Source organism: Empidonax traillii, unplaced genomic scaffold, assembly GCF_003031625.1.
Source record: "Empidonax traillii isolate 1590-97213 ecotype Southwest subspecies unplaced genomic scaffold, ASM303162v1 scaffold294:size1087701, whole genome shotgun sequence".
Taxonomy (NCBI): Eukaryota; Metazoa; Chordata; class Aves; order Passeriformes; family Tyrannidae; genus Empidonax; species Empidonax traillii.
Window position 1 is genome coordinate 870301 of NW_020955487.1, and position 15775 is coordinate 886075.

Here is a 15775-nt window from a genome sequence, read left to right on the forward strand (position 1 = left end):
AATTCAGTAATTATTATCAGTAATTCATAAGTACAGGAAGAATGAAGGAAAAAAAAAAAACAACATGAGCTTGCTTAAAAAAAATAAAAATTAAACATGACAATTGCCTTTCAGGTTTCCAGGAACAGGCACTTTTCTATTGCTTTTTTTAATTAAACTCCACTGTCAGCTATGCAAGATGGCTGAGAAAATGGAGAAAGACCTGCTGCTTCTTGGTCCTACTTCAGTAACTAAAAATACTAAAAGAGGCTGAAAAAAATGGAATTCACCCATTTTTTTCACATTCACAAGTGAATTCTTGTTGAATAGATAAATATGTGTTATGCTGTGAGATTTTTTTAGATCAGACCTTACAAAGCACCCATGTCCTGAAATGATAAAGAAAAAAACTAGGGAATAAATTACCAAAATCTGATCTAAGTTACAGGAGAATAATAGCAGAAGAAATATTCTTTTGATATTTGTTTCAAAATAGTGTAACTAAACAGGAAATCTTGCCAATGGTTAATGACAACCTCCACATTTTTATTCTGTGGGAGAATATTGCTACAGTTGGCTATTGTGTGCAACCTGGTCTACACAGGAAAATATACTAATTAATATGGTTTATTCAGATCCCTGCAAGACTTTCTTTCTGTGCATAGTGATAATGCTTTAAAAAATCAGAAAAACAAACAGAAAATCAGTAGGTGAATAATAATTAAATCCATGAGCTGATAACTAAGAACACAACCGTTCAGTGAAGTATGAATGTTTTGTAAGTAACATTTAGGGATGGTCTGCTAAGGTCTTATTTTTCCTGATAATCCTTTATCTTAAGCGAAGCACGCAAGTAACATTTTTGGTACAGTTACAGTATGTAGATGATATATTTTCTAAATAGGAAAAAAAAAAGCTTTTCTAGCCCAGCCAATATGCCAGCTGTACCGAGTATCTAGGCCATCTTACTAAGACTATGAAAGTAAACATACAGTTTTCATTAAATGTGCCTTTCCCATAATTGGTACATAAGTATTTCCCATGACTCTGCAGTTGAGTATCTTGGCTGGAGGCATATCTGGCCATTAAGAGGAGGGCTTCAGATCTGTTGAGTCTCAGCCATGCCGGGAGACTTGGCACCTCCACATACTGCTTCCTAATACCAACCCCGGTATAAAATGTCATCAGAAGCTTGCATAAACATTGGACTTAGCTTCACATAAATTACTGCTGTCCTGAGATAGTTTATGCCAGAACTTAGTAAAAACAACACTTTGAGTAAATAGAATGTGAGCAAATGCAAGCATGTTAATCCAAGAAAACGATAATAGAAAAAAACTGCGTATCAAATATAAACTCATAAATAGAGTGATAAAGTGAAATTTTTATCTCATGCCATGTGATTAGCTTCTATTTACATGTTAGACTGACTAAAAGGGGTAGACTTCTCTAAGTCACAGCAAGTTTGAAGGAAACACAAGAACAGCAATGCAATTCTTGTAAGGACAAACTCCTCTGAAGAAACGGTGATACGTTTAATTTCTAATGTGAACATTTTTTTGACAATCACACCGACAGCCAACATGTAACTATGTTTCTTGGATTTTTCTATAACAGTTCAGCAGTGAAGACCTCACTTTTCCTGGGAGGAGCGGTCAGATGCCACAAAACATCTATGAAATATCCAGTGCACCTTTTGGAGAACTTGTGCTGGGATCGTAACCAAGCGGTCCTTTAGACACGCTCTGCACGGTGTGGCATTTTTACAATCTAATCTCTGCCTTTCCTTTTCATGTTCTGAATTTCTCCTCACAATTCCTCCTCTATTAATAGTCACTTCACACGTTTCTCCCCTTTCTTTATCCAGCCTCCAGCCTCCCTCCAAAAAAAACCCAATGCTACTATCTCCCCCTACCGAACAATCTCCGGTTTGTTTCAGTCTCTGACTTCCCGCCAATCATTCTGGGAGTAATAATAACCCAGTGCTCTCTTTGCTGTATAATTAAAGCATGAATTTCCCTGAGTTTGAAACTCCAGGGTAGTTTTATTGCACCTTTCACTATAAAACCAGGTAACAATGGCGGAATTATAATAGCTTTTTCCTTTGCGGATAACGCTCTAAGTATCTTTTTATTTTTCATGGGTTCTCTTGTTCTGAGACTCCAGTATATGGCAGTGACAATGGGTTCACCCAGCCTTATTCTGAAAATAAATTTTCTATCTTTTGCAAGATATATGTTTCCCCAGATCCCTGGAACAAGTTGTAAACTTGTAACAGATGGTGATGAAGCCTCACATTTTTATACAATACATTTTAAGATTCTGCATCTACCGCATGTACCTTCCAAAGAAAATGACCTTCAGTGAGAGAAGATACACCCTGCAGAAAGGAAGGCAGGCAAAGGTGCTAAGTACATCTTTTTTATACTATGAGAATCCTTCTTATTAATCAAAACTTGTAATGAGGATGGATACTCTTTCCAATAGTTTTACAATACCATGACTTTTAAGAGAACTGTAAAAATTAGACACCTGCACTCATTATTAAAAAAAAAAAAAATAAAAAAAATGGCCACACTAGAATAACATTTATTTTGGCTGAATAAAATTCAGGACATAGAAAAAGGTATTGGCATTACATTCACCAGAGACTTCAGAATGGAAGTTACTGACATTTTATCGACATTTAGCGTTTACTTACCCAGAGAAAGACTAACCAACAACATGTCAAGCAAAATATAAGGAATAATCAGCATGAATGGGTGCTATTAGTGTCTTATCATATAAAGAAAATGAAGATACAGGATGTAATATAGATCAGTTCACAACTATATTACAAATTGAACTGTCTGCCTGCCCTGGAAATCTGAACAGAGTTATGAGGTAAAAGTTTTGATTATTATTAGAAAAAAAAGGTATTAAATAATAAGGTACTCACCTCTTCTTTCAACAGCTTTTATGCACAGTCTTACAAACTGAGGAACTGTAGATTTCTCGTGCTCACAGACCAAGTGCAAGTGGGAGCCAAAAATCTGATCTAGATTTGGAAAGCAAGAGGAAAATACATTAAGGCATATTATTAGTAATGGGATTTTTGTCTCTTCTCAGCTTGCCTATTAATTTAAGACTCAAATATTGAAGATGGACAGGCAAAGTCGGAAGAAAATCCTTTTTGAGTCCTAGTGGTCATTAGCTTCTGCCACAGAACCAAATCCCTCAACATCTGCTGCTCCAGCGCTTGGATACTTCCCTCTGGATTCAAGTTTCAATTGCCACTTACACCATGACCTTGACCTTTCTTGGTCTTGGAGATGTCTGGACCTGCCATAAAAAACGTGGCCATATGCTTGGAGCTGCCACAAAAAAGTTGGAGACCCTTCTAGAGCCACAGCTCCCTAACCTGTTGATTGCAAAATCCTACATGATATCAGCTACCGGTCCAACCCAGAAACTCATCTTGTTGGGTGGCCTGTCTCTTCCACGCATTTGGAAGTTCCACTTTTGCATGGAGTACTGTAGGAGTGAAAGAGCTTCACTGCTTTGCATCATCAGGACTTAGTACCATTTCATTTCATCTTTACAAAAGCTTTTTTTTTTTTTTTTAATCATCAAATTACCTGCTTAAAAAAAATGGAAGATACTAGATATCTTTGGATGAGGATTGCATCTTACATCAAGTCTAACTTTTGATTAGTGTTACTTCCTTTATGAATAAGCCCTTAAATAAGCATTTAAATAAGCATTTAAATAGGCAATGCTACCCTTTAGTTTTTATGATTTCAAAGTTTTGCTGAACTTTGTATGTTGATCTCGAAACATGTTTGAATGAGCAGGTTGAACTCTTCAGATTACTAATCAGCTCCCTCCACCTCATTTCCACTCTATATGTTTGAGAAATTATGAAAAGAGCAATCAGTAACGGGGACGACGTCAGCTAGAATCAGAATGAATCAAACAGATGAGAGGAACTACTCAATAGGAGGCAGTTAAATGCTGAAACAATAGGAGCGTACTGTCATCATTTATCCAAAGAGACAGTCTCCATATAGCATTTCAACAGAGTACTACAGTTTGTAAATTGGCGTAGAGGCTCTGAAAATTATTGTATGGATAGCTGGAGGGTGACAGCACAAGCCTGGGCTCTGCACAGCAAACCCAGCAGCAGCTCCTGCCCTCCTCTACAGATCCCACAGCACTGGGTGTTTCCTCTGTACTCAGTCCCACCACCTTCCACCAAAACCAGTTGGAGTGATTCTTCCTCCCAGCAGCGCAACTTTTCCTATGTTAGTGGGAAAAAACTGGGCAAAACTCCCATTTTTTTAATTTCCTGCCTTTGCAAGGAGCTTTGCCTTCCAATAATTAATCCCTACTATTTCATGCTCAGATTTCAAGAGCAACTCAGCTGTTTTTCCTTTCCTAATACCTCAGAGCCGGGAACGCAGAGACAGAAACTAAGGTGGGGTGCAAGGGGTGGTTTGGACTTCTCGAGATGCATGGGGGAACTTTATTCCAACACCTCCCAGTGCGTGTGATCTGCATTCTGGGAGAGTACACCAAAGCCTGAATTTAAGTGAGTCGGAGTTTGGGCTGCAGAAGGGATGGAGGACTGGGTTCACAGAACTGCACCGAGGAAGGTTGTGTGCATGTGTGGCGTTAAGCATTAGCGAACAGTCTGTTACATGTTTTGGGGTTATGTTTCTGACAAAGCACAGTCTGGTTACATTTTCTTCATAAAACATTTATAGCTGCCTTCAGTGGTAATTATACATACAGAGATTTATGATTAAAATGTACTAGCACTTCCTCTTTTGACATCTTAATTGTTTTTCAAAATTTTAGCAAAGACCTGTCAAATTCTTTGCATAATATGGAATGGTCTCCAATGTAAATTATGTTAAAAAGAAGTAAAAAAATCTATCTTATTTGGTGGACACAGACACTTGTAAACAATTTCAGAAGCAAAACAGGCAAAGAACTGCATTGTGTTTAGATGGTAACATGTGAAGAACTGAAACAAAATCAATGCATGGCTGTTCAGCAGCTTCTTTTCTGTGTTATAACTACTTTATAACCAACTTCCAGGATTATTTCACAGTTACTCTTTCAATCCCCCACATGAAAACAGAATATTAGGTGTTACTGCAGGGAAATTTTGAAAAGGCTGAAAACAGTTTGGCAATTCTCACCTAGTCCATTACTTCATCTCTTGGTGCAGATTCTATATATTAATCAAAATATTTAACCTCATTTTATATGCCTTTCACTGTATGGATATAGTCACATCCTGTATCCTGCAGTAAAGCTTTAAATCATCTCTTCTTTAGAAAACAGGCACTCAAGATTTTTGTCTCAGATGGAAGGGCAGCAAAACAGCATTAATTGTTCCTGGGCATCAAAATAGACTATGGTCAAATATAGTCAAACTACTGCTTTGGAGGTTTTTTTCCCCCTTCTAGAAATTCATGACTATTTATAAGAACAAGATCCCATAAGTCATCCAAATACTCTCAGTTCTGGGTACTCCCGAACCACAAATTCTGTGACTCTCTCTAATCAATTGATTTTTTGCTGGATCTGTTTCTGTGCATAAACATGGTAATGGCAGTAGTTACACTACCATATTTACACTTGTAGAGGTCACAGGGATAGCTGAGGAAAATTCATTCAAGACTTTGTGTGGTATTTCACTAACAAGGAATTATAGGAATGGTAAATTGCTAACTTTTATGAGTTAGATTTATGTGTAACTAAGATTGAAATATTATTTTCTTATTCTTTTATAGGTGTGTGTATATACATATATTTAAAAACTAGTTTAAAGAAAAGCTATCCAGGACATTTTAAAAAAAAAAAAAAAAAAAAAAAAAAGAACTGCTCCCAAAGGGATAACTAAAGCAAAAAAACCTTTATTTGATTTATTTGAGATAAGGCCTTCCAAAACTTCATTTTTTATGACTTAGAAAAAAAAGAGATGTACACAACACTCCTAACCTCTTGTTATGACAGTTTATGTTTCCTATCCAGCTTATTTAACTCAAATGCCTGGGAAATAGACACAATTACCACCTTATGGAATGCTACTTAACTTTAAATGCTCCCCTCTGAATAGAAATCCACTTTATCTTCTCAGAGTTATTCCAGTTTCTCAGGAATTATTTCCTCTATAGGCTCCTGAAATGCTCTTGTTTCATCATTTAAAAATTTAAACTAACAATTGTTCAGAAATATCTTTTATTAGAACAAAGGCAATTCCCATGCAGTGGATTCTGTTCACAAGAGCTTGTACAAAGGAGCTGCATACTATGCCCATATACAGCTTTAATCATTCACTCTTTCAGCTGTTATCAATTTAAAACCAATGAAACTCCCACACTGAGTCCATTTGAGCAGTCAATTTTAATATCTTGGGGCATCTGTAGTTATTCTGAATTGGCTGCAAAAGCAGAACTAACAAGTTAAGCTCTAACCATAAGTCTACATCAGGCTGGTAAACCATACATCAAACACCGACAGTTAGTCAATACTGTAGTATGAAAAACCAACAAGCATTTTTAAGAAGAGCAATATATTCATAATATGTGTGGTGGTATGGTTTATATTACACATCCCTCCTATCTGCACATTAAAAATTTGGTTGAAGATGGTGGGGCGTGTGACAGCTTTGCACATGGATATAAAACCAGACACCAGAAGAGAAGGGAATGGACATTCACAAGTTGTATAATATAAAATGATGATTACAGCTGCAATGAATTGGCTGTTCTGGGGAGCTTCAAGTTTTCCCTGAGCCTGACAGAGCTACTACTTCTTTTTTTCCTTTTTCCTTTTTTTTTTTTTTTTGTTGGAGTAGCTCTTGCAGGCTGCAGCACAGCCACTAATCCTGAGCTGCAGAAATCTCGACTATGGGAGACAATACTTCTGGAAGAGAAACAATCAAAACAAAATCACTAAAGCCACATCCTCACTGAGAATGTCATTGTTTAACTGTTTTGGGTGTACATGGATGAGATGTGGCCACACTTGGAAGGAACTCATACTTCAGTGTTTTGTATTAAAAAAAAAAAACCTAGGGAAGGGTATGGCTAATACTCCCATTTCTCAGGGAGAAGCTTAAATTCTGGCATGAGAGGAGGCAACGTAATGGTACAATGCCCAAGTTTTCAGAAACATGAATTATATCTATGCAATCCCGTGTCTTTCAGGAATAGAATTAACTCTGCTACATCTGGATTTGAGTTGTTGGACTACCAGAGTTCTGTATCAACATCCAAGCTGTTTGTTTTCTTTGTATCTCTTTGAATGTTTGGAGGGAAAAGGCAGAAGGAGAACGAAAAGATAAGACAAGAGAGGAATCTACAGAGAGAGGAAGGGGACAGGAGGAAGCACAGCAGTGAATTTTTCGATGGGGAAGTGGTCCATTTGGGGCCACATTCTGAAAGGTGACTTCTATCTGCTCAATCTCTAGAGTCAGACACATTAAGTCAGACATTAAAGTGACGCTGGTCCCAGACTGTGGCTCCAAATAATGCCATGACACTTTTACAATAAGTGGGGCAGGTCCTCAGCTGACTGAAGTCGGTGAGGTTGTCAATGGAGCTCCCCTGATTTATGCACACTGGGAATCTTGCCAGTCCTTTTAACTTGGAGATTTATTATATATCGTTGATCTGTGGTGGTCATCAATTTAAAAAAAAAATTATATTTGTGAACAGTTACTATTAAGTGGCATATGAGCTGCCAGATTTGTTTCACATTCTCAGAAAAAGGGAAAATAGTGCTACAGACTCTCTTAAGTGCTACAGTCTCTCTTAAGAAATTCTGATGTTTTACTGGGGATAAGAGCTCATTTGAATTCAAAGAGAGCGTGCCTGCTGTACTCCACAAAACAGGTCTCCAAAAATGAGATATTTACTCTCAGGCACATGGTGTGACTCTTGGGGATGGTCCTGTGCAGGGCTAAGGGTTGGACTCGATGATCCTTGTGGGTCCCTTCCAGCTCAGCATATTCTATGTTTCTGTGACTCTGTGATTTCTGAGCATCATGTCAAAAGAACAAATCACTTTGTCCACAGGGTTTGGGTAAAGTATTTCCAAATGTCCATGTCAAAGAAAGAAATACCCTTGTGACCCATTGTCCCTGCAAGTCAAAGGAAACATTTCCTAACTTTCCCTGAGTTATGATGGGCACCAGATCGCTTGCAAAATTCCTTCACAGCCCACAAGAATTACAGAATTACACCAAAGGTAGGTCTTAATCTGCTCCTTTGGACTTCTCATGAGCGTTCCACTCACTACATTGAACTACTCCAAGGTCCATTGAAACATATGATGCAATGAAGACATTTTCCCTTGCCTGGAAATGAAATGGTTGGTGATCTCTGTGCTGCTATCTGCACAACCACCAACATATGCTGAACCCTGTTCTATAGGCTATCAAGCCAAATCACAGCTAGTTCCTTTCACTAGCAATTGAGTGGCTTTTATTTTCATCTTGAAACAGTTGTAACCATTCCAAATTTTATGCTGTTTTGGTTTTTGCCTTCACTTAGCTTATGAAATAAATTCAGTGAGGTTCCTTCAGTGTCTAGCATTTGGGAAAAAAAGATCCACCCTAAAAAAAATAAAAACCAAATAAATATCTTGCCAGCTGCATAGCTTCATTTTCCTCATTTCCCACAGTGTCATTTATGCAAAGTTGTTGCTCATGCTTTTTCTACTGTTTACTGAGAATGTATTTTCTGATAGTCTTTTACCAACACAACCACCATAGCTCTAAAATCACAGCTCCACAGAAGTTTTTTTTCTTTGTTGGACTAGAAAGTCTCAGAAATCAGGAAGTTAGCAGGCCAATATCAAGTTGAAGGTTGGCAATTCATTTTGGGTAATATTAAATCATGACAAAGCTCAAACATAAAGATCAAAGTTCAATTATAGACTATAAAGTTGCTTTAAAAGAGAAGATTTATATATTATTTTTCTAGCATATTAGTGCAGATTCTGTAAATTCTGAGAATATTTCAATCCCGAGGAACCAAGGACCTCTGCCCTAGAGTATAAATTTGAACAGTTATTCTCAAAATACCACTGTTGAAATGGCAGACAGGGAACATGCCTCTTATTTACTATTTCTAGGCTGTGTGCACGTGTATATATATATATATATATATGTATATATATAAGAACATAAGTGTGCACAGAGACACAAACACATCACACAAAGATCCTGCATTACACATTGTCTCAGAAATGATTCAAAATGTTTCTAGACCAAAGATATTTTGTGTAAGCATGAGTGAGGTGGAATGAGGACTGATGATATTCATTAGAGCTCTTGCTGGAGCATGAAAAGCCCCAGTCACCAGCCCATCGCAATGAATGGAGCCAACGTGCTGTTCCCAGCCTGGCTTCCTTTACTCATAGAAGTAGAAAGCAAATGGGACAACAATGGCAAAAATAACTTTTTGTCATGTAAAGTGTCGGAACATCTTCATTTTCAGACCGACACGTAACTATCATTTACCCACTGGTCTGCTACGCTCCCTTGTCTGATCGCTATCCTCGTTATTACCCTCATTTGTTAACTCCCTACTTTACTTTCTACATGGGCTTTTGCTACATTTTACATCAGCAAAGTTTGGTTAAGAGTTAAATGACAATCACGTAATTTCTAGATTTCCTGATAACAGTGCTGGCAGAACAAAATACCCCAGGAGATCAAACTGCTATTTAATTTTGAAGCCTGTATTCCCAAATTTGGTTAATGTGGAGAAATGTGTCGAGTCTCCTGGCCAAGTGTGCATGCATCAGCGACTAACAGAGCACAGAACTGTGTCTAAGTGAACTTACCACCTTAAAATGTATTTACTCATGACTATAATTTACGTGTTAAATTTATTGGAGTTTTGGTTCCAATGTGACATACAATGTAAAAAATCAATATAGATTTGAGAGCTTTATAGTGCCCCTGGCAAATATGAATAGCACTTGATGAAAAGTGAAGGTTTTCACGGCACCTACAGTGCCACTGCATTGGAGTAATTAACACCACACGCTTCACAGATATTTATATCAGTTCTTCACCAGCACACAGAACAGCTCTTTGTCAGGAATTTGGTACCAAGATGTCCTGCAAGGCTTTATACACACTTTTATTACGAGCCCCTATTTTAAGGGATTTACAATTCTGACAGAAGTATTTCCCTGTGGGATAAAAGTTCGTAGGCATGTTCTCAGAGCTGGAGGAATTTTTTCTTGTAAAAATTGGTTAACATTTTTTTTCCCTTAAGAAACGAGCAAATAAATAGTTCTGAGAGGTTTCTGTAGCCATTTAAGTCACCTTTAGAAAAAGAAATAGATGCGTCTTATAACACAAATTTTGGCAAGCTTTTCATTTGTCATCTGGGCGGTTGCATTTTGCGATTTAAAAATATTCTAATGTGAGCCTAAAAATTAACATTTAAAAGTGGTCTCTGCATAAGCACTGCAACTGCATTTTCATAACATTTTAACAGATTAAGGGATAAACTCTGGTGAAGACAATGAAGGAACCTTATCAAATGAGCATTTCACATAGACTTACCGTAGATTGGAATTAAGCCGTGCTAACGAATGCTGCCTCATTTGCATGGCCAAAACCTAATCCTAATGAAACTTCATGGTAGATAACTAACATGTTTTCTTCATGGCAACATTAGTTTGGTCATAGAACTGTGCTGGGTACTGATTCTGAATTACTGTGTTGAAAATCACACATCCCAGGTAGAGTGAAGCTATGTTTATGAATCAAGAGCTTAATGCAACTGTAGCCAAAACCAAATTCATCTGGCTTTCCTAGAGAGATGTATTAGAGGGTGGATTTGAGCTATGCTAATGAATCTGGATTTGTTAGCAGGGATCACATCTGATCCCTGTGTAACACCGCAGGAGATTCATCAGCCACACTTTATTAAACTAAAAAACTCCCAGCCCTTAAATCCAGAAATTAAAAGACTGCGAATTACTCCTCTATTACTGTAATAACTGAAACAAACTAACATGATGCATTCAAATCCCACCCTCAACTCACAAAGTACTTCAAGGAGGCAAAACTCTGATGTGTTGAAATCAGATACTATGAAGGTGTGAGCACAGATCCTGAAAGTTTGGTGTGCGAGTGTGCACACCTCCCAAACACATATTGGTGCATAAATGACATTTTCTCAAGGTTTCTATGGCAGTTAAAAGCAGAACTCCATTATTAAGGCACATCATGGTTTCATTCAATGAAGATTTCCTTACAGTAAACAACACTGCACTGAGCATCTCTGCATGAATCTAAAACATAAGAACTTAATTCATCAAATCTTCTTCCCTTCAGACGTGGGCCCAGCTGGTGTTTAACTCTTGTGGCTGCTTTAGCTTATGCTGGCTGGGGTCAATCTCTTGGCTCAGGACAGACAAGTTTAATACACACTAGCAACACCCCTTGCCACTTTTGACACACCACTGGAAAATTCACCCCGGAGATTGACAGGGGATGCTGGCAAAATGCCTCTTTCTAGTCAATTTGCATGTGCAGTTGTGGGTTTCACACATAATAATTTGGGAGTGCATAAATTTTTCAAGCATTGCTCCAGACAACATTTGAAAACATGGCTTTACTGGAATATTAGTGGTCAGAATGCTACTGCCTTCAACCAGCAGCTTCTTAGCAAAACACTTCTTGGATAAACTAACAAACACGTTTTATCACAGAAACAATTTTTTAAGGATATGTGTAAGTGATGGCTGACCAACTTAGCAAGAAATTGGAATCGGAAAAAAACCCACATATTCAAAGCACTTCTTATTCGCTGACATGTATTTTAAATTGTTAGAAATGGATCTTGTTGGTGAGTTAGAAAAATAATGAGAGAAAACAGCAGAAAGTATTCCAACAAATTAGTCAGCACAGCATCTGAGAGTTCCTATTTCAGGTTCTAAAATATAAACTATCTCAGTAATTTTTCTTAAAAAGACATGGAGTTGTGTAGCATGTTGATTTGCATTGTGCATGGTGTTAAATGGAGGGGCTTCTACCACTTGCACGCCAAAGCAGAAAAATTGAAGCAGCATTCAGGTATCACAGAGATAGATGTAACCATACGTTAATTTTTTATCTACCTAAGAAGTGTTCATCCAATGCACTTATTCATCTGAGAGTCAAATACTCACTTGAAAATTTTTAGGTTTTGTGCCCAAAAAGAGTACGTAAGACCAAACACACCTTTGATAAGTCCCTTGTCTTGCAATGTTTTCAAGGAGGGTCTTCGGGAGATGAACTTCTTTAATCTGCTTTTAACTCTGTTTCTGTCATTTGTGTCAGAGGCGCTGTAGTTCAGCCTGAAAACTGAAGGAAATGAGAAGAAAAAACCTTGAGTGAAACGATATTTCTGAACTAATAGTAGTTTGCTCGAGTATCCTTAGAAAACAGGGGCCATAACCACCCCAGTGAAACCAAAATCATGCGGTAGGTCAGCAGTGGAGCTGGTTGGACATTGCAACCCATCTGATTAATACTTTTGTGAATAAACATGATGAGTTCACTCTGCCGGTCCTGCACGGAGCCCTGTTATTTATTGCCTATAAGTATTTGGATGGAGACCAGTTTACTCATGAAACGTTCACGAATCCCACAAGTTTCACATGGATGATTTCTCTGCTAAAACTCTGGACTCCAAGTGTGCTACGCACTATTAGCTGTGTACTACTTGTTATGAGAAAGGATGGATGGTTACACCACTAGTGAAGGACTGAATTCTCTTGCCAAGATGGATTAAGAGTTATATATATATTTAATGCAGTTACAGAAACCATGGCTATGTGCCATGAAATGTGTGCAAGATGCATTAATTTATGGAAAGAAAAGTATTCCCGTCCTAATGATTATATTTTATTATATTTAAGTATTTACCAAGCTGAGAAACATTTTGAGCTCAATTTATTCCTGCTCTGTGTCAAAAAGACATAGAATCCAGCTGCAGAAAATCCCCTGGAGGAAGTTTGAAAGGCATAAATTTAACTTCTTGTCTGCTGAGGTGCTTACAGGGCACTATGATAGATATCAAAATAGGCCATACTACCAGGGAGGAAGAAGCTGCAGTGATGCCATGGAAAGACCTTTTCCAAAGTTTCCCTGTACAACGAGGTTTTGAAAGACTTCTAACAAATCACCTGAGACTCACCATCCTTGAATAACTCTTGTTCAGTGTCCTGAGCAATCTCACCCTGCTCTTTCCCCCAAAATGCTGAGCAGGCTAATACAGAGATTTAAATCCTCCCTTGGCAAGGGCCTTCACCTGGGGGGGGGGGGGTGGCTTTTGCTTTCTGTGGGAAGCACAGCTTTCTCTCTTCTCTTGGAAATCAATTAACAGATCAACCAATCAATCAATCAATTAATTCACCAAAATACAATATTCTCCACATGGTGAGCTCTCATGAGCTGGTCCATTTTTGCTTTGACAGAATATCTAAATAGTACACTGGATAATTTAGCTGCAGTTACAGAGATGCTCCTTAACCTCCCCATCCAGAATGAATCTCCTCTGTAATGCATTGATATCCATACAGAGGATCCAAGCAAAGATAGAGAGCAAAATTAAAAGTATGATCATTGTCATTGGTCCATGTTTTTATCAAGGCGTTTTTCATTAGTTATAAACAAAACCAGAACATTTAAAGGTGCACAATTATAAAACAATGGCGAGCTAAAATAACTGGTTAAGCAATAGCAACTACCCTGGAATATTGTGGTTTACATTACAAATCTGATTTTAACAGCCAAACTTATAAAATGGTTTACGCTTTGCTGTTGTCAAGGGAGAAAAACTTGCCAAATTGTTCATTTTAAGTAAATAGAACATAGCCAATTAAGGAAAGCAATATTTAAACACATGCCTAGGATGATCAGAGCATAGTTTGCTTCTGATTTCACTACTGATTTTAACAGAAGAGTGCTCCGTTTTCCCACAGCACTAAAATGACCCCACACATACTTCCACAAACTAGTAATCACACAGGACAAATAAAAGGACGCTTTACTGGAAAATACATGGCTTGGTACAATAATCCATCACTTATGAAAACTAGAATTCACATTTTTTAATGGTAGCATTCTTGGAGTGATGTATCACAGAATATAAAGATTAGCATTCAATTGATGGTTGGTGCTTTTTTAACATTATAGCGGAGGACTTTTTGTTCAAAATTGAGCAATCCTTGGCAGGGACAAGCTAAAATTCCAAGTCACTTGGCTGTGCTATAAAAAGAACAACAAATGGATGTTTCTAATTCTGCATCTTAATGGTACTTTGAAACAGTGAATTGTATTTAGTTTGGGGTCTCTTTTGGTGCTCAGGGTCATTCTGTCCATAGCGATTCATACCTAGGTTGGTTTTTTTCCTGAATTACAGTGGTTCCTCCTCAAATGATGTAAATGATGCAGAAGTGAAAATATCACTTCAGATGCCTGTCGCTTTTCCCATTCTGTGGAACTCTGAAGCATTTTTTTATGCCCACTTGAACTTCATATTTAACTCTGAGTCTACACCAGATTAGGTACGATGTTCCAGCTGAAGTGCACGCTGTCATAATGTGAAGGGTAGGACAGCAAGGGAAGATCCCTCTCTTTAGAAAGACACATTAACCCTGCGGGAAGTTTTATACCTGAAACAGCAATTATGGTGTTAAAACTACATCTAGAGGTAGGAATAATTATTGTCATGGATAACTTTGTTTGCACTATGTTGAGCTATACAGCACATAGTTCAAAACAACAGCAAAGCTAAAGTTGATGAATTTCTCATTTTATTCTATTAAATACATGTGAGTCACCAGAGAAAAACTCCAAGACTCCCAGAAATTCAAGTGTTCAGATATCATGTTCCAAAACCAAGCTCAGCCAGAAATATTGTTGGGATCTCACTTAGAAATATTCCTTCTCTCGCCAAACCATTCTTCTCGCGATACCCCCACATTAAAATGACTTTGCTATTACGTTTGGAAATATAAAAAAGACCAACTGTTACTTCCAAGAGAAAAAAGTAAAATAAAATAAAATAAAATAAAATAAAATACCCTAAAAAATTGCAATAAATATTTCCTTTAATACCTTCCCTTTTAAATTTCAGGTTCAGAATTTGGCCAGGAGTAATCTTCATGAAGAAGAGCTGGCAAATGTCGAACGACATTAAAAAGTGGAAGTCAGTTCCATACAGAAGTAAAAATAGGACTCTTAAGGACCTAAGTATAAAATAATTATAAATTTCTCCTGCCAGTGCAAGTGCGTGCAAGGACACTTCTATCCAGCCACAAAAATGTAACCTGAATATCTTCAGATTTTCATGTTTGGCTGGTAACAAGTTGAACCCTTAGATTTAGAAAAGCATTTCCGATTACTTTTGGCACTTTATTAGGTCTCTATTTTTTCCACAGGTGGGAAAGGTATGAAAGCACAAATGAAAAAGTGGCAAGATCTTTTCTTCAGTTCTCAAGATATTCAAAAGCAAAACAGTTAATCACATTAGGGAAATCAGATTGGTGCATAGAATTTGGGTATTGAAAAAGAAAATAAGATAAGCACGTTTTTAGTACTAAAAGAAAGAACACCTCTTTGGCCCTTAATATTTGACAGCAATGTGATAATATTCTCTGAATTAGAGGAGATAAGTATGAGTTAAATTTTCTGAAAAAAACTCAAAAAACCTCACTAAGAAAAAGCTGGATTGTCTTTTTTTGGCCTATATAAATCTTCTGAACACTTATTCAAATAGAGCCTTAG

General features: G+C 37.4%; 1 protein-coding gene across 1 annotated transcript in view; it reads right to left on the reverse strand.

The window, feature by feature from the left end:
• ARHGAP15 (Rho GTPase activating protein 15) overlaps positions 1-15775 on the reverse strand; it is a 332236-nt gene that overhangs the window by 126694 nt on the left and 189767 nt on the right. The window contains exons 9-10 of the mRNA XM_027890674.1: positions 12224-12346; positions 2918-3016 (exon numbers count right to left, since the gene is read on the reverse strand). Coding sequence (XP_027746475.1) covers positions 2918-3016; positions 12224-12346 — 222 coding nt within the window. The remainder of the gene's footprint in view (positions 1-2917; positions 3017-12223; positions 12347-15775) is intronic.